Source organism: Rattus rattus, chromosome 10 (assembly GCF_011064425.1).
Source record: "Rattus rattus isolate New Zealand chromosome 10, Rrattus_CSIRO_v1, whole genome shotgun sequence".
In the NCBI taxonomy this organism is placed as follows: domain Eukaryota; kingdom Metazoa; phylum Chordata; class Mammalia; order Rodentia; family Muridae; genus Rattus; species Rattus rattus.
Genome location: NC_046163.1, coordinates 36865924 through 36891910, shown reverse-complemented (window position 1 = coordinate 36891910; position 25987 = coordinate 36865924). Strand labels below are relative to the sequence as shown.

General features: G+C 45.1%; 1 protein-coding gene across 1 annotated transcript in view; it reads right to left on the bottom strand.

Moving 5' to 3' along the window:
* Sec16b (SEC16 homolog B, endoplasmic reticulum export factor) overlaps nt 1-18743 on the bottom strand; it is a 38828-nt gene extending 20085 nt beyond the window's left edge. The window contains exons 1-11 of the mRNA XM_032915366.1: nt 18428-18743; nt 16075-16187; nt 15301-15421; nt 14382-14481; nt 13144-13288; nt 12356-12507; nt 11940-12001; nt 10147-10282; nt 9458-9688; nt 4630-4727; nt 2039-2120 (exon numbers count right to left, since the gene is read on the bottom strand). Of these exons, the coding sequence (XP_032771257.1) occupies nt 2039-2120; nt 4630-4727; nt 9458-9688; nt 10147-10282; nt 11940-12001; nt 12356-12507; nt 13144-13288; nt 14382-14481; nt 15301-15421; nt 16075-16187; nt 18428-18708 (1521 nt within the window). The 5' untranslated portion in view covers nt 18709-18743. The remainder of the gene's footprint in view (nt 1-2038; nt 2121-4629; nt 4728-9457; nt 9689-10146; nt 10283-11939; nt 12002-12355; nt 12508-13143; nt 13289-14381; nt 14482-15300; nt 15422-16074; nt 16188-18427) is intronic.
* Nucleotides 18744-25987: the final 7244 nt, after the last annotated feature.

Sequence of the window (25987 nt, the reverse complement as noted above, 5' to 3'; positions counted from 1 at the left end):
TCTGTTTCCTCTCTGGTTTGGAGAAAGACAAGGGTAGTCTCAAGTGTAAAACTAATTGAGGAAGAGAGAGGGACAGAGGGAGAGAGACAGAGACAGAGGCAGGCAGGCAGATAGACATGACAGACAGACATGACAGACAGGGACAGCAGAGAGACAGTCAAAGTCAGAGAGAGAGAATTCATTAACTAATTTTCCTGATGGGATAGAAATGCAAGCATGGGGGCTGGTGGGTTCAGATATTCTCTCCCATAATTCTATTGGCTGGCCATCAAAATCTCCACAAAGAGAAAAACTATCATTAAGTAGCAGCCAAGTCTGCCCAGCAATAATGAGCAACGTCAAACCTAGACATGGAAGGAAACCCACATCTGTTGCTTCTTCCATGACACTACCCGTGTAGAAGAAGGGTGGCCTTGTATTCATTGTGAGAGTTCTCACACTCTAGGATCAAATACTGGCACACTGCCTGCAGAGCCTTGGTCTCTCATCGCAGAGCAGGGGAAATTAGCTAACACTGCCTCGACACTGAGGTCCAATGGACCGCAGGCTGATTATATCACTTCCTCCATTAGGTGCTTCGTGACATGACGCAGTTTCATTGCAGTGCTGAAGCTTCCATTCAGCTGAATTGTGAAGCATACCCTGTCTTCCAAAATAGCCCATTGGTTTAATGATGGGGGACAGAAGGCATCATTTCTCTTTGCTTTGCTTTTCTTAGAATTATCTACAGTAAGAGGAGGGTCAAAGGGGGGGAAATGAGACATTCGTTTTCATTAAAACCAGTTGCTAGCAAAAGCCCAAGCTTTAAATATAAGCTACAGCTGACAAAAGTCAACAGAGATTGAATGGAGATGCATTGAGTGGGAACCGGGATAACGAAGCAGTACTTCTGTGAGGCAAGAACATAGACTGAACATAAAGGAGCTCAGGAGAGAGATGGCACCGAACAGGAAGAGACAAATGTGACCTGCAGAGCTTAGGAAAGGAATGGGGAAACATTAAAGAAACAAAGACAGAAGTGTTAGACCACAAGAGCCAGAGACCCTGGGAGAAAGACCATGAAGGACAGAGACTGGGGCAAGAAAAGGAAAGACAGGAGTGGGCAGAGAAAACAATGAGGTGGAAAAGAACAAGAATATTTTTAATTTAAGGAAAAAGGAAAGGCTTGGTATGGTGGCACATGCTTGGAATCCTAACACTTGCCGGGAGATGCCAACAGGAAGACAGGAGTTCAAGATTATCCTTAGCTACATACTGAGTTTGACGCCAGCATGGATCTCAAAAAGGAGATACCTATATTTCTATAATTCACATGTTTACCTATAGTTTATATGTATGAAATATACATATTCATGGAACTCCTAGAAATGAAACCAAAATAAATACTGGAAAATATAATCCAAGAAAATGTTCCTGAATTCTAAGATATGAATGCGTACATTCAAAAGGCAAGCTATTCTGTACTCCCAGAAAAACAAACAAACAAAAAACCAACCCTAGTAAAGCTATTGGGGAAAAAAAGAATACATTTGAGCAAAAAGATAAGGTCTGTCCTAGTAGAGAAGCTCTCAAGTTTTCCTCAGCCATATTCAACTCCAAAAACACAAAGCCTAACGTGTCCAGCTCTGGAGGACTGATGTACAATGGGTACACTTCCCTCCAGGAACAGAAGGGCAGCCCAGCTGTGGGAAGTCTGAGCAACAACAGCTCTTGTCAATCAGGCACTGTGGGAGAGGCAAGGTCTTTGGAGCCAGACAGACCCGAGCCAGTCATGACCTTACTCCACACTGAGCCATTGTGCATCTTGGCACCTCCATTTCTGTGTCTGCAAAGCAGGGATAATAACTTCCATCTCCATTCATGAAATCAAATACTGTGTATCAAATCATATGTGGGCCAAGCACATTGTAGATAATTAATAAACTATCATTCATGCTTCCTCTTGAAAGGTGTCGCTACCTTCCCAAGCCGTCCCCAACACCCTACTCCCAACCCTTAGGAATCTGTGGTAGAGAAGGAAGCCTGCGACGGAGAGTACCATGGCTGCTTGTGGAATCCTTCCTGACATGAGCTGGAAGAGGGTCTGCAGAGGGTCATTGAGCGCCAGCGTACTGGTGAAGCTGTGAGAAGAAAGGAAGAGTCAGTGGAGACCAAGCCCAGAGGAGACCCGTCAGCAGCACACAGGCCTTGAATATTCCACTTGAGAGGAGCTTCTGTTTTGAAACAAGGCTTCTCTCTGCTCTATTGTGCCTTCGTGGCCTTTGGGGGAAGATCAGCTGCACCTTGACTGAATCACACACCCTGAACAGACTTCATTGGTCAAGGGTATTTTTCTGTATTTTTGCCCTAATGCCTTAACTCTTGGGTAGTCCCTTCTAAACGCCTTCTGTTGGTGAGCTGTCTACCCACAGCTCCAGGTTGTCTGCGTAGCCCAGCAGGAAACCTAGAAGCTCTTCTTTCTGGGCCCCTCCTTCCCAGCTTCCTTCAGTTCCTCCCCACCAAATCCATCCACCAAGCATCATTTTTCTGGCTCATCTCAAGCTGGGTCTGTAGAGCTTTGACTCACAAGCACTAAATAGCCATTTTCAATAACCAAGGAGGTGTGGAAGAGGGACCAGAAATGATCCTGCTGATGACAAACTATGGGATATGCTTAACAAGGATATAATAAGCTCTACAGCTGATTTGAGATTTAAGCATACTCAGTAAGAGATATTTTTCACAATTCACTGAGCCCCATCAAAAATCAATGGCCCAAGGCAAAAATCTGTAGCAGAGATGTAGCAGGGATGTGGGAAGTTCATTTCCAAAACCCAAAGGGAAAATCGTCCCTCAGATCACCATCTTTTGCTTAATAGCACCCTTGCCACGGGAGCTCTGCACACTCAGAATCACAGACAGCAGCATGCCCACCACTCCAGCCCAGGGCCACAATGGTTGGAAGACCGAATTGCTTGTCCCTGGGAAGATGGAGCTGAAGTAATACAGAGTCTCACTGAGACCATCATGAAGAACACACCACAGAGAGCGTGGCAGCCAATAGGAACACAGACAGAACTTAAAGCAGAGAGTATGGCTCCTTATCCAACGGCCCAACAGGACTCAGGGCCAATTCAACCTAAGTTAAGCTGAGAGAGTTGCCTCCGGAACATCTGCGAGCCCTGAAAGATAAACACGCACACACAGCGTCTTTCTCACACTCTGACCCAATCATGCTCCCACAGGAGACCTCCACCTCACGCCTGTCAGCTCTGACGTGCACAGGAGTGTAGAGGACTCATATGGAGACTCTTCTACAGTGTCCATCTAGACCCAACACCTCCTCTTCACATTGGTTCCCCACCGCCATCTTTCACCCCACTTACTCCAGGCTGCTGGTCATGTGCCTTGCTTCTCTCCCTATCTCATTCTGACTTGGTCGTCCTCCCTGGTCTGCCATGGCTCTTGGTTCACTGTCCAGTGTGAGTCCTTACTAAGTATACATCTACCAATATTCCCAATCAATGCCTCTTCTACCACAGCTCATGGTTCTACCAGATCACGTCCCTGTCGGCCTCTCAGTAGCCCCAGCCTCATTGCAAGACCAAGCCCTGGACACTTTCCTAGATCAAAATCCCTTACTTAGCCTTCAGGCTCCCTCAGCTACACTTCATTCCTCCTTCACTAGTGGAACCGTCTAAACCATCCCCCCACACACACACTCACACACCTACACACACACACACACACACACACTCACACCCACAGAGGACACCTACACTGTAGAATATTCTCAATTCTTGGAAACTCTGGTCCTGGGAAGTATTGCCCAACTGTTTCATTCCATTTAAACGGGCTGAAAGGATGCTTCTTTGCCTAAATTATAATAATCTAGGGACCGTAAGATTGCACAGCAGGTAAAGCCATTCGCTGCCAAGTTTAGGTGCCCTGGATCTACAGGAAGGAAGAAGAGAACTGACTCCCACAAATTGTCCTCTGGCCTTCACGGACCACTCTATGACACATGCATACACACAGGCAGAGAGACATACACAATGAATAAGTAAGTAAGTAAATAAACAAATGTTTTCAAATGAAGAACCTTGAGAGCTGAACATGTTTATAATCCCAGTACTCAGTATGCCGAGGACAAGGAGAATAAGAAGGAAGAAAATAGGAGAGAAGGGGAGAGGAAGGTGGAGAGGGGATGAGAGGAAGGAGGGGAGAGGAATCGAGAATGCTATACCCATCTCAATAAAGAGAAACATGGGCAACTGTGTGGAACTTCTCAATGCATTTTCACTTCTCCCCACACACACACACACACACACACACACACACACACACACACACACACACACACACATACACACACACACACACACACATATACACACACACACACCACACACACACACACACACACACACACACACACACACACACACACACACACACACCCACACACACACACACATACCCACACACACATATACACTCACACACACATATACACACACACACACTCACACACCTATACACACACTCACACACCTATACACACACACACACACACACACGCGCGCGCGCGCGCATTGCCTTTGCAAGGGAGGTTTATCTGCTCTTCTGGTCTTCGTAAGCTGGACTCACCCACTCATGACCCAGTTGTAGGTCCTTGGATCCATCTTACTGGCTAGGAACAAGGCATGGCCCCACAAGTGGTTCTTCATAGCCCATTCCAAGGCCTCCTGAGAAGCAAAACACGGCATTCAATAGTACCTTGACCATTTTACCAAGTCAAAACAACCAGTTTCCATACATAGGCATTTCTGTATCCCAAGCCATAGAAAATCCCAGAGAAACGTAGAAAATGAAGAAGGGAGGATGGGAGCATGGGCTCCCCTCAGCGTGCTGCTGTCTCTGCATTGTCCACTCCTCCAGCCATCACCCATGAGGACATCGCATTAGCTTTTCCTCAAACATGGCCACCAAGTAGTCTCATCCCTTCGGTCTAAGTTACAGAATACTTTAAGAACCTATCTACCAAATGTGAGGAAATGAGTTCACCCCAGAGATGGAGTCTCAAGATACAAGTAGTAAAAAAAAAACTGTATTTTTGTAGCCCTACTAAAGGACAGTGCCCTTCTTAACAGATGCAGCAGAGGCAACATTTCCCTTCCTAGGCACCAAACTGGACATTCCCCCCCACACTGCCTGTGAGCTTGCCTGAGTCCAGGGCTGTGGACACCCCATAAATCCATCACACTCATTCCTAAAGTGCCTCACCCCATCAGGTTTCTGGAATGGAAAGGACTCCTGGAGAACCTTGGAAATCCTAAGCTAGAGATGGTGAAGGTCACAGCATCCTCAGTCTGGTGATGTAGAAGAGGGATTACCTACGGCTCATCTGTGTACTCAAGTGATCAACTACTACTGAGCTCCAGCCTGTGCACGCGGGAGCTAACCTGAGAACCTAAGGCAGAGACTGCTCGTTAACGATCAGGCGCTCTCACGGGATAAATTGGTAGCATCGTTGAGTAAGGTGGGTTAAAATTGCAAACTTCAAAGCACACACATAGCTTTGCTTGTTTAATTCAACTTATAGTTGAGGGTTAGAACTGATATTACTAGGTTCTTTGGTAGAAAATAAAAATGATATCTGGCAGAAAGTTGCTAATGGGCTAATTCTACCTCCATGTAGCAAATATCTTTATTACCCCAACACCCCATGTAAGCTTATTGGATAGAGAAGGCAAATTTAATACTCATAATTTGGGAATTCAGCCTCAGATTCAAAGCAAGTGAGAAGATGGCATTAAAATAGTTCTTCAGCTTGCTTTAACTATTTCATAATTCTTTTTAATTTGTTTTTAAAAGAAGTGATTGGTTTGGAATTGTCAGTTGACTCAAAACTCTGCCCGACTCAAAAATATAATTTATGAACAAGAACTTGAGACCTTATATCAAGGTTGGCAGGATTATTAAATCCCAGAAACAATACCTGAGTCAAATATGAATAAAGGTATCTCGATACCCAGTGCCTCATCCATCACCGGCAGTCACCCCACCGCTCCCTCACTCCCTCACTGACTCTCATCTGTCTCTCAGTGTGGTGAGGCTCCCAGAAGCCTGCTCCAGCTCACGCTACCCAGACTCAAGCCCCACACCTAAATCTAACTGCCCAACCTGTAAATCTGTAAAACAAAAATAGAAACACACGTTTCCATGGAGATAAGTCAGATAATGCACAGAAGAGATTGAGTTAGTGCCTGACAGGTAGAAAATAATTTTTTAATCTCTGCTTTTGTTATTGTTGTTGTTATAAGCATTCTTCATCTTTCTTGAAGGAAAAGCTCAAGACTTATTTATCCTCTGTATGCCACACTGGGTGAGAAGTAGTTCTGTGGATAGTTCATTTTATTACTCGCTTTTATTTTTTTTATTGTGCACTCTTTCTGAGGGTGTCAGGTTAGAAGTGGAGTTACAGGCGATTGGAAGCTGCCCTCAGGGTACTGAGAATCGAACCTGGATCCTCTGGAAGAGAAGCTAATGCTCTTAACCATTGAGTTATCTCTCCAGCCCTCTATAGATATTGTTTTAACCGAATAAACGAATCACTGGCAAAATCAAAATTCTCTGCTATATAATCACTGTATAGAAAATGTCTGTAATCTGATATCACCACCATGTCATGTTAAATACAGAAAAAAGTATCCTTTATAAAAACTAAGATAAAAGATTAAAATATCAAAATAGGGACAAGAGAGATGGCTCAGCAGTTAAGAGAACTTGCTGCTCTTGCAGAAGATTCTAGTTCAATTCCCAGCATTCATATGGTGGCATATATATCTATATATGTGTGTGTGTGTATGCATATATATGCACACACATGTGGCACTCATGCATGCATATACAATAAAAATAAATAAATATTTTAAAATGTCAAAGTAAAGTCCCAAAAGTAATTCAACCTCACTTTTATAAATTATTTTAAAAATAGGGGAAAGCTAACTACGACACACCCTGGAAAAGAAAGACTTGCGGTCTGGAATAGAACATATTAAAGATATAAAGGGTGCAAGCAGTTCAGCGTGCGCTGACAAAAGGTTCTACAGGAAAAGGTGGGAAAGGCCACGACAAGAGCTGTTGCAGGTGAAAAGGTAATTTCGTTCATAGTAACGGAAGTGCGATTGTATACACTGAATGGTACCTTTTCACCTCTCAGATCATCACAGATCGCAAGTGTGCAGACACATTGGTGAGGACGTAAAGTAAACGGTTTCACCCTTTGCTCGTGGAGCTAATTGATACATCTAAAGAGGTGACTTTTCAATATCTATCAAAACTATAAACCACACACCCTTTGACCACACTTCTGCTTCTAGAAATGTATCTTACATACGTTATTTTGCAGTGAACAAAAGGACAGGTGATGCCCTGGCTCAGGGATAAAAACACTGTGTGTTCTGCACAAAGCCCCATGGCTTGGTCTCCAGCTACTGGGAGGTAAATGGAGCGTGAGGACTCTAATTTCACAAGATGGGAGGCAATGTATATCTTGAAATATAGCAAGTATAACAAAGAGCGGGTACAGCAAAATATTCCTAAAGCCAGATCCAGAATACTGCCTGTTTGGATACAGTGCACAAGCTCAGAACACTTGCTACATTTTTAATGATCAGAAAAGATTTAAAAAAAACATTTCACTACACAGGTAGTTTGAATGCATGTACCCTGTCGACCTCAAAGTTTACCATCTAAGATATCTTGTTAAATGAAAACTAGGAAATCTATGAAGAAAATGGAATGGGGCCATAAGAAAATAATTATACATCCAAACTATATCCTCTGATACTTTTTAAAGACTTTGCTTTTAGCCGTGTGTGTGTGTGTGTGTGTGTGTGTGTGTGTGTGTGTGTGTGTGTGAGTGGATACAGTTTGTAAACTCACGGAAGCCAGAAGCCAGAGGTGTCTAAGTCTGGAACTTGAGTTACAGGAAGTTTTGAGCTGCCTGACATGTGTGCTGGAAATTGAACTCGGGATCTTTGGAAGAACAATACACATTTTTAACCACAGAGCCATCTTTCTAGCCCCTCCAGCTATTTTAAAGAGACAAATATAGTAGCTGGGGTTGGAAATCGTCCTCTGTTATATTCCTAGCACCTTCTAGTTTTTTTAACTAAAAATTTTAATTGATTTGATTTTAATCGTAATTTTTAAATACTCCAATTTACTTTATGACTTTTATAAAACATGAGCACAACTTCAAAGTAAACAAGGCAACGGCCTCCAAACATTCAGTGTTGACAGGCTCCAGTGACAGGGATATTATTTATAGACAAGATTTCCATAAACTAAGCTGTTGTATATGTGAAGATACACAAATGCAGTATTTAGCCTGTTAATTCCTAGCAAAATGTTCAGTCACATAACTTATAATGAGTAACAAAAATATAAATTGTCTTAGTGTCCAGTAATAGTGAATTTTTCACTATTTTTTATATTTTTTTAGAATTATTTATTTTTCATACGTATGGGTCGCTGTAGCTTTCTTCATGTATGTGAGTACACTATAGCTGTCTTCAGACACACCAGAAGAGGGCATCGGATGCCATTACAGATGGTTGTGAGCCACCATGTGGTTGCTGAGAATTGAACTCAGGACCTCTGTAAGAGCAGTCAGTGCTCTTAAGCACTGAGCCATCTCTCTGGCCTCGTTTTTTTCTTTATTTTTAAATTATGTGTATGGGAGGGGGGTACATCCACAATGATTCCAGGTGCCCATTTAGGATAGAGGCTGGGTTCTCATGGAACTGGAGTCATAGTTGATTGTAAGTTGACCAACATGGGCACTGGGAACTGAACCCAGATCCCTCTAGAAGGATAGAGACATGTGAACTACTGAGCTACCTGTCCAGCCCTAGAATGTTTGCCTGCTTGACTGTAGAGCACTTTGTCTAGCATGTGCAAGGCACTGTGTTAACTCTTCAGTGCTATAAAAATAATAAAATTTCACCACTTGGACATATTTAATGCTATTAGGGTATTTTACCATGTGATATGAAATGTAAAAAGAAATCAGCAATTATCTATGTATTCTTTAGAGTTGTTTGTTTGTTTTGATACAGGGTATCCCTTTATGGTTAGGCTGGCCTCCTACTCAGTCTTACTTCAGCCAAATGAGTGTACCTCCATACCTGGCATATTTATGAAACTTAAACTGATTCTTAATGGGGAAATTCTAGGAGTGAACATATTAAATATAACAGGTGTTGTCTTTTAAAGGTAGGGCAACGTGAACACTGCAGGTGGGAAGAGCGTACACCTATGTATTTTTATTTTTCTTGCTTTAACTTTCTGATCTTTTCACATGATCTGAAAGAAGTTGTATTCTGGCCGTATCGTTGGAGGAGCGGGAGACGGGGTGAGGGATGGTGGTCTCTCATCTGAAGGAAGCCTGAGGGAAAGGCTTTCTCACCTTCTTCCTTCCATAGTAGAGCAGCTTGGTGAATTTCTCCACGATCTGTGCTGGCGTATCCACGTTGGGGGGAATCTCCCCAGTGAGCAGGTTGCGAGTCCCAGAGCTCAGCACCGGCCAGTCCTCGTCAGTCAGGTTGATGAGGTTGGCTACAGGGGGCTGCCTCTTGTACTTCTCCAGCTTCTTGCAGTCTTGCATCAGCAGCTCGGCAATGTCAGACCCCACCATGGACTGCAGGATAAAGAGAATCACCCTGGGGGATGCTCCAACTGCTCCCCAGGCAGGGCCCAGGCTGAAGAAGGAAAGTCAGCAGGGCCTCTGCCTTGTTCCTGAGGCAGTCATGCAAATACACGAGAGATCTTTTATGAGTGACTGAGTTTCAAACATCAGCTTCACTATCATGGGTACTCTCTGCCTATCGGCAGCCATAAAGCTCTTTGGAACCTCTCGCGACTCCGCAGGCTGGTGCAATAATTCAAGGACTGTAAAACAAACCCCAGCCAGCAGGGGGCACTCTCCAAAAAAAGGTTAGCATTGGCACACCAGCGTCGGCACTGGAGCACACCTTACCTCGGGGCAACAGTGCTATGAAGAGACTGCTTTTCTAATTGTGCTATACACCAACTCCCACGAAGACTAAAACTTCAGCCCAGCCTCCATCGGCCCCCTATATCAAAGCAGTGACTCACCCCATTCTGTCGACAAAGGAGAACCAGCAGTTGCCAAAGCAGAGCTGAGTCCCTGCTCCCTGGCGTCTCGGATTTGAGACACTGAGCCGCTTTCTTCTGACAAAATGTCATGATATCCACCTTGTGTATGTCCTCCCTGTGGGGCGATTCAAGAAGTAAGGCCCGAGCAGCCTGACTCTCCCTGTACAGGAGCCCAGGCTCCCGGTACAATGAAGTAGCTAACACGGCAGCAGCATGACGACCCAGGACTGAAGTGTGGAATCACAAGATCATTTTTCTCCCTGCTGAACAGGAAGGAGTTTCAGAGATTCTCTTGTGCATCCTTCTATCTTTTAAACGAGGGGAGTAAGCCCAAAGACCTTAAGCGACTTCTCGGAATGGCACGTAAGGACTCTGTTTAAAGTCAGACAAGACCGGGTCCATGTCTGGATTACACAGACATCTTACTTGTGCCTTGGCGTCATCACTACCTTAAGACAGGACTTTTTTTAAAAGCTGCCTGCATACGAAAAGGGATAAACAAACTGTATGGCATCTATTAAATAAGTGCTCGTTAAATGGATGTTATATTTTGCTCAGAAACATTCACCAAATCAGTGCCAAGTGGGACCAGTGTCATACTATTAATATATAACTTAGTTCCTTGCAAACCTGTAAGACGTAGAGGGTTGGGGGTGGGAGGTTGGTACCTAAGGCATGATCCTTGAGATTGTCCTCTGGTCTCTACATTTGCACACACATACATGTGTGAGCACGTGTGCACCGGGACAAGCTTCAGAATAAGATTGATTGTACAAAGTAGTCATGACATTTAGTGGCCTTCGTATGAATAAAGTCTCTCGGCCTTTGGAGTGGGCATAGCGAGTGCTATGTCACTTCTCAAGGGAAAAACTTAAAGAGGGCTGAAAGCCACTACTTAGTAGGATACCCAGCACGCTGGACGTCTGACACCCACGTCTGGACTCATCACAGCTAAAGCCCACTAAAATGTGGCTGAAATGCTAAAGCAGTTCCAGTTCATTCCTGCAGAGGGCAGACGTTCACAGTGTCAGGGAACTGGAAAACTCCGCTCGGGAAAAGCAGTTTGAAGACAGTTTTCCCAGGCTGTGTTCCATTTCCCCACTAATCTCTAACAAGCACTTGGAACACTGAAGCTTCCTACCGGCTAACCTCTACAAAATGGAACTGTTTTTAGACGTTAACTTGTTAAGCTTACTTTCCTTTCTGCCCTTCAAATATGAACGAGCAGGCCAAAAGGACTCAACTCACCTCTTTTTCTACCTACTGGCAAAGAGAAATCTGTTTCGAATAAAATAGATGTTTTCTTCCCTGGAAACCAAGACCTGGGCAGGAAGATCCCTCAGCTTTCAAAAGCCTTTATTTGGGAGTTGTTGACATAACTTAGCAGCATCAGAGCAGTTGCTCTGAAAGCAAGAGGACATGAAATCAAATTCCAAACACCCACATAAAAGCCAGGCATGGATGCCTGTGTCCTTAAGGCCAGGGTTTGGGGGACAGACAGGCATATCCTGGGAGCTCAGTGGCCAGACAGCCTAGCCAAAATGGCAAACTTTAGGTTCAGTGAGAGACCCTGTCTCAAAAACTAAGAGAACAAAAGAAGAAGATGAGGAGAGAAAAAGAAAACAGTAGATGGGTTTTACAGGTGTATGCATGTGTGCACCTTCACATATGTGTGCATATGACACACACACACACACACACACACACACACACTCATGCACACACCGCACATGCACATGCACACACCCTTAACAATGCTTTCAGTACTTTACCTGATGAGGGGCCCTGGGAAAGCTCTCATCTCCTCTTGATCCTCAAAATCATTAAGTATAACCTGGAGTAGAAAATAAAATTAGGACCTCAAGATTCTTCCAGCCAGTACCCACCAGTCAAATGGAGTCTCACATCCAGGGCTTTGGTCTTATGGTGTGGCTCAGTGCCTTGTGGGGACAGTTATCCTGTTGAAAGATGAGTCACTAGCATCTCAGGGAAAATGTAAATGTAGCATCATCGCTTCCTTCAGAGAAAAGCCCACCCATTCTTGCCCACAATCTAGGGCACGCGTAATTCAATTCCCCCTCCTGGAGACGCCCAGCCTCAAGCAAAGTAAGTGAAAGCCTGAGCGAGTGAGCTGAGCAGTTGAATTGAGCAGAGGACTTGCATCTCCCGGGCCCACCATATTGATTACCTCCATGCTATGCACTTCCACAAGGGCCGTTTGTCCGTCGGCAGGAGAGTTGGGGGACACGCATACCAGCTGGCCTCCTGGCCCAAAGCTCACAGACACGTGGGGAACGTAGAACCTCATGGGTGCCTTAGGAACGGTCGCTGAGGCGTCATCTGGCCATCAGACACACGTAGACATTGTTAGGTTTATTTTCAGTGCTTTTTTACACTGATACATTTTACAGTTGATACATTTCTGTTCAAATTCCACCTGGGCCAAGGTGAGACGCTGGGTGGGATACTTAGTTAGAAAAAGTCACACTCAAGTCCGATTTTACCCTCTAAGAGCAGGTTAGATTATAACGCAAATGGCCTGAATGCTAATGCGCTCGCCTCAGATGATTCTCAAAGGCAGCCAGAGAATGAGCAGCCTCTGCAGCCAGTATTCCCCTGCATGCAGCAAGCCTCCAGACCAGCATTCACACTTGCTGCCTCACCCCACTCCACCCAGTCCTCCCTGGTCCTCATTCCCCTCACGTGTTGCCTGAAACCACTCCAGAGTGCCTCCTGGCCCAACCTAATGATGACTAGGAGCAGTGTTCCTTCTAAGAGCCAGCTATCGGATGCATGCACCATTACTAAAGACAAGGCGGGAAAACGATCCAAAGTTGGCCTCTCTGCCTGAGAGACCTGCGTAAGCCAATAAGGCAGATGTACACCCATTCCTGGTAACACAGAAGGGTGACTTCCCACGTGGCCCAGCCTTTCCTTATCCGAGTTAACCAGCTCCCACGGCCACTTGGTACCCACCAGCTTGAATAGGCCTCCAGGCTGCTGACACCATAGGTTCGTACTGCTCAGGGGCCTCGGACATGTACTGACTGAGCTCGTAGCTACTAGAGCTGAGCCCAGACTCATGCTGTTGGAGAAGGTTGGATTTGCTGGTGAGCGATGGCTGAAGGGGGAGAAAGGAAAATGAAATTACGGAGGAAGGAGTTCCAGAGAGCTTGCTGGTCCTCCCACCTCCAAGTGTTCCTTCGAAGACACAAAGTCCGAACTTCCCACTAAGCACAGTGACGGTGGATTCACAGAGAGAAGAAAGCATTCTTTCCACTCTATCCGGTGGAGCATGGCCCAGTGGGCTCAAGGGACCTAGAATCTGAATTTCAATTTCTATTTCTGTCCCCCTCTGCTAGGACCTTAAACAGGTGACTTGGGCTTCCCTGCTCCAATACCTCCATCTGCAATATAAATTTAAGGTATCTGTCCCATACGTATTACTTATTAATGCACTAGCTACTATGTAATCACATGTACACTCTGGATCATAGCCCGCAGATATGTATGCAAAAATGTTTCATTGCAGGAGAGATGAATGAAACAGGACATTAGAAAGCTTTTGTACGTAGTAAAGTGCTGTTTACACACTGGGGTTTCAGTATCAGTCACCATGACCTATGCCCTATATTATTAAGTAGTAGATAGAGAAAAACTGACGAAAAATAAATCACACAAATCTAATCAGGGAGAAAAAAACTAACCCAAGCCTGCCAAAAAATTAAAAGCTCATCTCTACGACATTCTTGCAACTTTTCTATAAATCTAAAATTATCTCATAATAAAACATTTATATCAATACTATTAAGAGCTCTCTATTTTGTGACCTAGATGTGTGCATTAGGATTTAAAGAAACGAGATTAAAGAGTCAGGAAAGATTTCAAGGCTGCTTTTCAAACCTAAGTTAAAACATTCTAACAACCTTTTATTTCCTAAACCTCTAGTCCCCTGGGGCGCCCTGACACCTAAAACTCGGTGGCAGCCTCTTCACTTTCCAAGCACCTCACAGTAAAGTAAGTCCTTCCCCCTTGACAGAGGGGCAGGGCAGGCCAGGGCCTTGGACTGGTAAGACAGAAGAGGGAAAGCAGGGGAAGGAGGTGTGAGTGGGAACTCTGCTGGCAGCTGCAGAGCCCCATCCCCACCGGCCACTGCTGACAAGGTGGCTTAGTGCCTGGCCACAGGCCTCCAGTCCCCTGCCACTTTAGGTTACCTTTTGTTTCTGGGCTTCACTCTCTGGAAAGAACTCCCCAGGCTGCTCCTGTCCAAACGTGGAAGCAGGGCTGTCTTTGTATGGATTCTTACTGGCAAATCTGCAGCGAAATGACAACAGTGTTGAGACAGGTCCTGGGCAAGCCAACAAGGCTGAAATGCTCTCTGCCAGAGGCAGGCCCGGTGCTAAGTGTGAGCCAGTGTCAGTGCCCCAGCAAAAAGTAGTTCCTCTCTCCCCCACCTCAGTGCATGGACTCTTTGGGTTCCACACACAGAAGAGACCCAGACCTTACGGAGAATGACCAGTCACTTTGGTGACCAGTACAAATGCTTCAGTAATGTCTAGTCCTTCTGTGTCATATGCTAGGAGATGGTTATATTCTTATGACCAGAAAGAGGGGATGGAGAAACACTCCAGCACCAGGAAGACGCCAGCCATAACAATCACTGGGAGACCACATTATTTCTGAGGCCAATATAGGACTTGACTTTTAGATGGGCCTCAAGTAATTTTTTCTTTGTTTATTTATTCGCTTTATAACCCAGTCATATTCCCCCTCCCTCCTCTCCTCCTGGTCCCACCCTCACAAATTCCCCCCTTACTCCCTCACTTCCTCAGAGAAGGGGAATCCCCTTTGGGGTACCCATCAGCCCATCAAGTCACAGCAGAACTAAATGCCTCCTCTCCCACTGAGAGCCTAAAGTAATCTTACAGGGTCTAGACAAATCCTGAATGGGAACAGCACAGCTCTTAGAAATGAAGACAGGCCTGGGCCACCAAGGATTATCCCTATTTCTCTGTGGCTGGAACAAAAGCAAACTGTGTCTTCCACAGGCCTGGGTCCACTACCAGATGTCCTAAGATTGTTCAACGGAGTCTAACGAAATCTTGGCAGCGTGGCTTGCGTTTCCATACTTACTGGAATTGGGTGTCACTGTTTGCTTCAAATGTACTATTGTGCTTTTCCCAATGATGCTCACTGAAGTGCCTTTGGTCTCTGTGATCTTCATGCCAGATATAAGGACTCCCTTGCCTTGCCACTGCACCCTCAGAGGAAACAAAACAGAGACAGGTCACTTGCTGCGTCTGCAAGTCCTTTTGGAAGGATACTAGAGCGCTGTGAGGCTGGGGTATTGCAATACAGTAAGTATGAGAGTGTATTTGCCACACTGAGTCAGTTGATGGGTGAGGGCTAACAATGAGGACCCCCAAGATGCTCTGAACCAGTTTACTTGGCTTTAGATAGTTTCACAACAGTGTGTGTGTACATGCACATGTGTGTGTGTGTGTGTGTGTTGTGTTTTCAATGATGAATCAGTTTCACTATGCTAGCTAGTCATAAACTGTCATAGCACAATACCATATTATGTGGGGATCTCCGGTATGGAACTCCCATTGGTGTTCACCTGCCGCCCCCAGGATAAAATGATCATTGCCTTCCTATTACAGCTCAGCATACTTGAAAGGCTTAAGAACTGACCTTTCAGTTACTTAAACAGTAAATATAACCTTTGCTACGGGAAGGAATCAGAGGAAAATGTGGATGAAGTGTACACTAACCACAGAGCAAGTATCATGGGGGTAGTCTCAGTGTTACCAAAGGACAGGGTCTCCGAACATGATGTTAGTGGCCCTGTCAGTAGGCCACCCATGCATCTCTGGTCCCCAAAGGCTTCTGGAGGTTACTTCATACCTCTTTCTCCTTGCGGCAGCTGTGGATGCCCGTGGTAGTAGTAATTTCCATAAGCGTACTCATCCCTCGGTGTTGGAGTGTGGTACCTCTGATAGGGGTCCTCGTAGCCTGACCTGAGATATGACAAAGACAGCCAGTCATCCACTACTAAAGGGAGAAACCAAAGGCAGACCAGTTGAGCCAGACAACTTCAGAAGACAGAACAACTTCCTAGTTTAGAATCTGCCTACTTAGGTCAGAAATCTGCCACATTAGGCCAGAAAACCCAAAATCAGAACAGGGGCAGCAGCCCTTTGCTTTACAAAAAAAAAGGATATGTCTTTTATAATAAAGCTCTTTTTCACTTTTTTAATTTTTTAAATTAATTTTTATTTATAGGAGTACACTGTTGCTGTCTTCAGACACACCAGAAGAGGGCATAAGATCTCATTACAGATGGCTATGAGCCACCATGTGGTTGCTGGGAATTGAACTCAGGACCTCTGGAAGAGCGGTCAGCATTCTTAACCGCTGGGCCATCTCTCCAGCCCCTCTTTTTCACTGTTTAAATGCTCTTGTTAAAAGGGATTTGTTTACAATTATTCTTATAGCAATATTCTCATCCCCCAAGTATGCGTGTGCAATGCCATCAAAGCTGTTATCTTGGAGACCCAGGTGCTACCTGGGAAAACCCCTTCCTGAGGAAAGCATGTCCATAAATGTCATGACCACTGGAATTCTGACACATAGTATAGACTAAAGGAATGCTATCACCAGCAGGACAGTTTTTATTATCTCTCTCCTTGACATACTCAATTCCTCTTGAGAACTCAACAGTCCAAAAGGGTTGGGGGAAGGAGCATTATTAGTGTTTCTGTCAATTAATAACAACCTCAGAGGAAAATTTCTTTACAATGGTTGCTATAACTTTTGCCTTCAAACCATAGGGCAGATAGACATAATCCCAACCGGAGAGATGGAGAAAAGCGTATACCGCTTCTAATATTCTGTGAAATATTTGGATCAATACTATGAGCCTGGGGGAGCAGGAGTCCGAGATTCTCCAACACAGAATTACCTCTGTGGTCTCCTCCTCCTCACGTTATAGCCTGAAAATCTGTATTTGCCATCTCTGAAATTGAGTTCTCTTAAAGTTCTTATGTATTTTGATCTTTGCATATCTGTCACCCTCCGGGCATAGTACAAGACACTGGGGCTGTTGGTCCTGTTGGTGTCCAGCTATGATCTGAGGAAAATGTGACGCCTTTCACAGAGTCCTAGGGAAAGCTTTTCCACAGCCCACAAATACTGCCTCTCACAGTCCCAAAGCATGGAGGTCCCGTCTGCTCTCTTATATCGCTATCATCCATCCGTCCCTCCATCACAATCACTCTGTGATGGCAGCTATATGAAGTTCTGCTTGGGATATGAAAAACAGAGGGAAACACTGTCACCAGTCACCAAGAAACAAACCAGGCAAGGCAGATTTCATCTAAGCCAATGAAGAAGAATGGGTGCCTCGGTGGTTGTCAAACTTGACCCAAATCTAGACATTTCTGGAAGGACAGAATATCAATTCAGAAAACCCTCCGTTAGATCACCCTGTAGGCAAGTCTGTAGAGCATTTTCTTGACTGATGGTTGATGTAAGAAGACCCAACCCACTGGGGGTGGTGCCACTCGCTGGCAGATGGTTCTGGGTTGGATAAGAAAGAAAAGTGAGCAATTCAGGGCTAACAAGCAAGGAAGGGTCATTCCTTCATGGTCTGCTTCTGTTTCTGCCTCCAGATTCCTGACTTTATGTTCTGCCCTGACTTCTTTCAGTGGTGGATTGTGAAGTGAAAGTGCAAAATGGAATAACCCTTTAACCTTTCCTCCCCAAGCTGGTTTTCAGTCATGGTGTTTTATCGTAGCAATAAAAACCCTAAAACTAAAACAGTTAGGAAGAGGAGGAGGAAGAGGAGGGGAGATAAGAGAAGGGAAGAGATAGAAGAAGAAGAAGAAGAAGAAGAAGAAGAAGAAGAAGAAGAAGAAGAAGAAGAAGAAGAAGAAGAAGAAGAGGAGGAGGAGGAGGAGGAGGAGGAGGAGGAGGAGGAGGAGGAGGAGGAGGAGGAGGAGGAGGAGGAGGAAGAAGAAGAAGAAAGGAAGAGAAATATAAGGATGCAGGAAGAGCCACACAGGATGATTAGTGTGCATGAGAGGCTGTGTGAGGCAGGAGGATCCTAAGTTTGAGGACAACCTGTTCTGTGTATCAAATTCCAGGAAAGGGGGAGGGGCAGGGAGGAAGAAGGAAATGGACAAGAAACAAGAACAGTTCATAATCTAGTCACATGTACTTCGGAGAGATAGGTCCACTGTAACTGTAAACATCATACCTTGAGTATGGGTGACTGGGATAAGATCCTTTCAAGTAGTCAGCTCCAGACACAGGCTGGGACCACTCCCCACTCCTGGGTACATAGTGTGGCTGTTGGTGGTCATCCCTGGGGTTCTGCTGTGGCTTTGAGTTCTTGTGGGCATCCTGCCATTGGTGGTAGTTATCTCCGCTGTACTGAGGGTGAGGACGGGGTCTATAATGTCCACTCTGAAGTCTTCTATTTGCATCCCTTGATGGTCCCGTGGTCCTTCCTTGTGTCTGGGGAACCCAAAGTTCCATCTCTGACCCTTTGATTTTTTTCCCTTTGGGTCTTGAGGTTGTTATGTAATTATTTAATTTCCTGCACACAAAAAGAAAAAAATCATTCTGGAGAGGTGGGGACATAGCTCTGTTAGTAAAATGTGTTTGCTTTTCAACCACCAACATGTAAATTTGATTTTGAACAGTTAAACAGAAAGCCAGAAGACGTAGTAGTGCACACTTGTAATCCCAGCACTGGGCAGGTAGAAATGGAAAGGTCCCTGGGGTTCACTGCACAGCCAACCAAGCCTAACCAGTGAACCCTAGGTCCCAGTGGAAGATCCTGTCTCAAAAAACAAAGTGTATGGCTCCTGAAGAATGCCACTCAAAGTCAACCTCCAGCCTACATGTACACACACACACACACACACATCATATCACACACACACACATCATATCACACACACACACATCATATCACACACACACACACATCATATCACACACATACCGCACACATCACACACATACACACACTCCATACATTTACATATCACACATACATCACATACATACAACACACCATATGTCATACACATACACATCACACACACATGCTATACGCATATATCACATAGCACACACACCCAGCATTTTAAGCCTTTATTCTAACATAGTAGTTGATGAGATTCTGTGAAAAGAGCAACTATGGTTTTCAAAACTGTCTAAAACAAACCATATGAGCACAGACAGAGAGGAATATTTTTTCAAAAACCCCAAACAGATACATTAAATAAATATCAGCCTAGACAATTAGACTGATGCTGACTAAAAAATAAGAAAGTACATATGGAACAACAGCTGTGGGTGGCATGGGAGGCAGATAAGCCCTTGATGCAGCTTCAGAATGCTATCAAGAACTCCCAATTAATGTTTCCTCGTTTATCCCACAGGCAAATATTTATACAACACTTAAAACGGACGTGCTGAGGTACCAGAAATAAAGTAAGCCTCCTGGGGAGCTAGTGAGGGTTCAAATTGCTAATATGTCTCTTACCAGACAGATAATTTGTTTACCCCTCAATGTCCTTTCCCGTGGAGATGTAGATACTATGGGCTAGTGCTTCAGGGTTAGTGTCAGCGTTAAACATGACAGGGAAAGTGCCTAGAACTGCCTAGAACATAGTGATCGTTCAATACATTACAGCGAGTATCTTTGGAAACCAAGGTTAGGACAGTGTGAGTGACTGAAGGCTCTGTAGGTCTAGGGAGATGTGTCACTGGGTTAACCAAGTGTTTGGTGCATAAGTATAAGAACCTGAGTTTGGATCCCTCTCACACACATGAAAAGCCAAGCGTGATGCTGCTGGAACCATCAGTGAGCTTCAGATTTAGTGAGAGACACTGTTGCAAAAAATAAGATGGAGTGCAATAGAGGAAGACACTCAAGGTTGACCTCTGTCTACCCTACACACACACACACACACACACACACACACACACACACACACACACACACACACACACACACACACACATGCACATGCACACACACACATGCACACACACATACATACATCTTACATCACACATGTGCACCCCACACACATGCACACATACATACACACACAATCATGCACATACACATGCACACATACCACACACATGCACACATCAGACACATACACACATCAGATACATACACACATCATGCACATATACACACATCACATATGCACACAACACACACATGCGCACACACACATGCACACACATGCACACATGTATACATACATCTTATACACATCACACATGTGCATCCCACACATATGCACACATGCATACACACATCTTACATACATCACACATGTGCACCCCACACACATGCACACATACATACACACACAATCATGCACATACACATGCACACATACCACACATATGCACACATCAGACACATACACACATCATGCACATATACACACATCACATATGCACACAAGACACACACGCACACACACACACACTGTTTCAATTGATCCCTTAACAGACTTCTCTTCCAAATGCTTTCTTTAATATCTTCTAACTCTTCCTCTGGGAGAATCAACAAATACAGTTTGTGGCAGTTGATATGGGAAAATGGAGAGCTAGGTCTCCCAGATCTTTCTGACTGAAGCTGTGTAGACCTAGAAGTTCCCCTCATACCTGACTAGCATTCTTGACACATTCCTTAAGATAAGAACTAGCTCCAGACACTGGTGTCCTTTCCCAGATCTTCTGCTTGCATGGCAGAGGTGCACACGGCAGAGGGAAAGCCCAGGCAGGCCCTGCTCCTGTTCCCAGAGCCTGCTGGATCAGCGGCATACCCAGACAAGGACAGCCACCACCACCACCACCCTCTCACTTCCCCTTGGGAATGTTGAAAGCAATGTGATCCTAATCGAACTTGTTTGCCTGTTCTTAGACTGGAAGCTTCCAAGTTACCTGAAACTCTTATCAGGTCAAAAGGGCATGTGGTGAAACCCTGTTTGAATACCACAGTGCCAGGGTCCAGAGGAATGAGCCCGGAAGTATGAGACAGCAGAAGAGCAGGCAAGAGGAGGGCCTTCTGCTTTCAAGGCAGACATAACACAGGACTTTGGGACTTCCTCTCTATGCCAGTTTACTTCCTCGAAAAACTCAGTCATATTGAAGTTTGCCAGCAATTCCAGGAAGGGCTCAATACCCCTAGTACCACACAAGGCTCCTTTGCTAAAGGCCCATGAAGCACAACAGTCCTTGAACACAAGTAGGAGAACTTGGAAAGTAACTGATTCACTTGTTCCCAGACTTTGTACTAAGCATCCTGGCCCCGACTACAAAGGCGCAATACACGATCGTTCTGTCACCAAGAGTCACCAACTTCAGCAGGTTAAACCTTGAGTTACAATTAAGGACACTTGTTTTCAAACCTTTAAGAGTCTCCGAATGAAGTAACTCAGAATAACAGTCACGGTTTTGTGTGCACAAAAGTGAACCCCCTGACTCCACAAGGGCAATAGCGCCCTTCCCACCCTGACAGCCCAGCAAACCCAAGGCAAGGGAAAGAAGGGTGTCAGTGCCCCCACGCACCTGCTTTGCTGACTCTCCACCTTCCTTCAGCGCTGCTCCAGGGACCTGCTGAGGACTGCTTTCTCCCCTCTTAGAGACTGACAAAGTCCAGGTGCCACATCTACCGCGACTCACCTGGCCTTCAAATCTACAGCCAATTACTTACCTTTGCAACTGCCCGGCCTCCACAGAGCTGATTCATTAGGGCAAAGTACAGTATAGCTACCACGGGCTGGAACAGTCCCGGCTGGGCATGTAGGGGCTGGTGCTTTTGTTTACCTGGTCATAGACTGAGCCAGCCACACTCCTATGAGAATACATCCAACCCCCTACACACAGCAAATACGGAAGAGGGACACTAGGGAGAGGAAGCCCAGAATGGCCTGAGGCAGCCCGATGTGTAGGGGCAGGGCACCACTTTGGAACTGAGGCTCTGCCAGTGGCTGGCTCTGTCACTCAATGTTCTCTGAGCCTCAATTTCTTTTTCTAACGCTTAGCTGACAAGACTCACCTAAAGGAGCGGTAAAGAGCATGAGCTACAAGCGAGTAGACACTAAGAGAGAGCACGGTCTTTCCAGCCAATCAGAACTGACTACACAAACTGAGGTGGGGGGTGGGGTAACTATTACCTGGATTGTCCGGTCTGGGTTTCCCTCACCCATGCTTTTCACCCCCACTTGGTTCTTGTCATGCAGTCGACTCTGTTTTCTAGCTGAGGGGAATTTGAGTCCCAGTGTTGAACTGAAGGCACTGAAAAGTTTTCTCTCACAAGGAAGGAATTTCTCACATTTGAAAAATACATTTCTCCATGCTACTAAAGTAAGCATAGAGTGCGCTTTATCCTCTGGGATGTGCATTTTACATTTTAAATCCTCCCCTAGACGAGTTGTGTTCTTTCAACAAACGAGTTTGTTTTGTCACACTACATATTAAACCCAGCGATCGAGCTAAGACAGAGCCTTCCCACCGAGCTACATCCTCAGCCCTGTTTTTTTAGGCGGCAATCTCACTAAGTTTCCCTGCCTGGCTTTGAACTCACTCTATAAACAAAGGTAGACCTTGAAGTTACCATCCCCTACCTCACCCCCCTGAAGGGCTACAATTAGAGCCCTCACCAGCAGCCCCAAATCAACAAACTCTTATCTGAGTTCCTGTTAAGTGCCAGCATTTGCCACATATAAATATGAAAAGGTATTGTCCTCACTGGCAGCCCGTTAGAACAAATTAGCCTTTCATGTAGTTCCTGGTCCAGGGGAAAATTCCATTATCAGTTCTTGTGGTCAGATAGCTAACGCTTCTCAGCCTTTCTTTCCCGGCATCTAGCAAGCCTCAGACTGTAGACATTGGTTCCTTACCATGCTAGGCCGTGAGATCTGGCTCACCAGTGGCTGCACTGATGCTTTTGATCTCTCTGGGAAGAGGCACTGGAGAAGGGCACAGACATTGAAGGCAGGAATCAGAACGCTGTTAATGATCAAACAGACTCCACAACGGATTATGTTTTTCTACATCAGAATTCCAGTCATAAAACTCTGACGTAATTCTCGTTGCTTAAAGACGACAGCATTAGACTCAGCTTATCACAGTGGCTGCGTTCCTGGGGTGCTAACAATAAAAAGAATCTGAAGAGATCATCTAAGTAAACTTTACTTTACAAAAAAAAATGATAAAACTAAGAGCTACGGAATAGTGACTTACCCAAAATTTTGCAAAGAAGACCAGCGAAGAAGTGTGTTAGTACTCTAGCTATAGCTAGCTCCCTAATGCAGGGCTTCCCAGAGCTGATTATGAAATAGTCAAGAGTTTTGTGAACTGGTCATTAAGCCAGAGGTAATTTCAAAAGTCACTCTGCTGTGGGTGTCCACACCACAGAAACTGGTGACTGCTGCTCTAAAGGATTGTTTGTTTGGTTTTCAATGAACAAGTTCACCAGCAGACTGAATTAGGCCCAGACTCTTAGCTCTTAATTCCCCATTCCTTCGTTTTTAGAGTTGTCATCCCACAGCTAGCCTTAACTGCACATTTCCGGCTTAAACATCTAGTTCGGTTACTCCAAATGCTCCTTTTGTGGCATCCCAAAGCATCTCTAATTATCTCAAGAGTTATTATGAAACTCTTCAAATACTCACCAACCAAAATTAATTTTAATTAGCTTTAATTATTTTGTATAGACATATGGCATACAACAGTTAAATGGGTCACAGAAGGAAATAGATTGTAGTGGGAATCTCACTGCTCCCAAGCATTTGGGATTTCTCAATCCCTGATTTCTCCAGCCCCAAATACCTACAGTTACTTAGTCTTTCTACCTGGCAGCTAAATTCTTCCTGGTTTCCAGACAAAATTTATCCAGCTCCACAAGGCTTTAGGATCTCAGTCTCTCTACTAAGGGGTGATCTGAATTAGTCCTGACACTCTAGACTCCAGTTGCAATGCCCCTGCATGAACCCATAGATTCCCTCATGCCCAAACAGCTATTTTCTTTACACCGTCCTTGCCTGGTGTCCTGCCCTTGTACCTGATTCTTGTTCTGCTTCCCAGTTATTCACCACGAGGACCTTGCTAACCTGGATGAATTTCCCACAGTCCCTGACCCCTTTTCCAAAGGCTACCCTCTAGGGTCTTGGTTCAAACAAGAGTAGCTACCCAGTATATAGACTGAATGTGGTTTTCTCCAAATATTTGCAAGTTGGAATGCTAAATTCTAATGCGATAGTCAGGAGGTGAGGCAAACAATCATGTTAGTGGAGCCCTTAAATGGCATTAATGCCCTTATGCAAAGGCCCACGGGAACTTTCTCCCTCTCTGCTGTTATGGAAGGATATCATCGGGAAACAGGTCTCTATGAACCTAAAAGGAGGACCTCATCGGACAGCAGATCCGCCAACAAATTGATCCTGGACTTCCGAGGCTCTAGAAATGTGGGAAATAGCATTTGTGTCACTTAAGCCACCAAATCTGGGGAACTGTGTTTCAGCCCCTTGAGCTGGCTAAGACGCTGCCCTGGTGTAAGTGTGTCTGCCAAGAAGGTCATGCCTGCTGACAGTGCTACAGTCTCTGGCCATCTGATGAAGCTGAGAAGAGCAATGGACAGCATGACCAAGAAAAACTGATAATGAGAAACAAGCCTGGGGGACAACGACATGTAGAACCCGGACACAGGAAAGGAGCCTGTGCAAGTGGCGGAAGTTGCGAACGGATACCTTGAGAACTGGAGGAAGCAAGTAGCGGATGGATACCCTGAGAGCTGGAGGAAGCAAGTGGCGGATGGATACCCTGAGAGCTGGAGGAAGCAAGTGGCGGATGGATACCGAGAACTGAAAGGAAGCAGTGCTCCGTAAACCCAAAGAGGGGGTGGCTGCAAAAATAGGCACATCGACAATTCCAAACTGCCGGGAATGTTGAGAAAGGCAACGAGTGAAAGATGTTCTCTGCTGCGTCACTGGATTGGACTATTAGGAGCACTGAAGGTCTTAGCATGCACCATTTCAGTGGAGCTATATTCAAGACAGAGAATTAGAAATGGTGTCATAACAAAAGCAAGACAAAAGAGACAGCAAGCAAACGGCTGTTTGTCCAGGACTAGATGGGCGGAACAGTGCTGGGTGTACAACTGGCATTCAGGTTTTAGATTGGACACGACAATACATATGAGTGTGCTGGATCACGTGGAAGAACCTAGACACTGAAGAGAAGCTGAGGGGAAGAATCTCAGACCCACATGTGGAACCCAGGATAAGGGAGCACACAATTGAACCTCACTAAGGGAAAAAACACATTCCTCTAAGAGAGGGATACAGAAGGTAAAGACCAGTATAGTGTATATACACGTGAGTATATACACATGAGGCTTGAGAAAGAACACTCTTCCTGGAGCAGACTGACCAGTTCTACTGGCTGCCTCTACAGAAACCATCTGGGAAGGGACTTGAGAGATACCACAAGGTTTAAAATGGCCAGTGTGGAAAACATAAGGGGGCTACAACTAAGAACACACCCTCAAGTAGAAAGTGGACTGGAAATACCCCAATATTCGACAGAGAGTCTAGCTTTAACTTCCATAAGGGCATGGGCTTTCTGTGCATACTCCCATATCCCGTGCCAGGCATGTAGTAGCAGCTCATTTAAGTTTTATTTATAAACATCTCGAATGTAGAGCAGCGTTAGCTTCGCCACGATTTCATCCGACCGTTTGCGCAACAAATACAGTTACACTTCTAGACAGAAA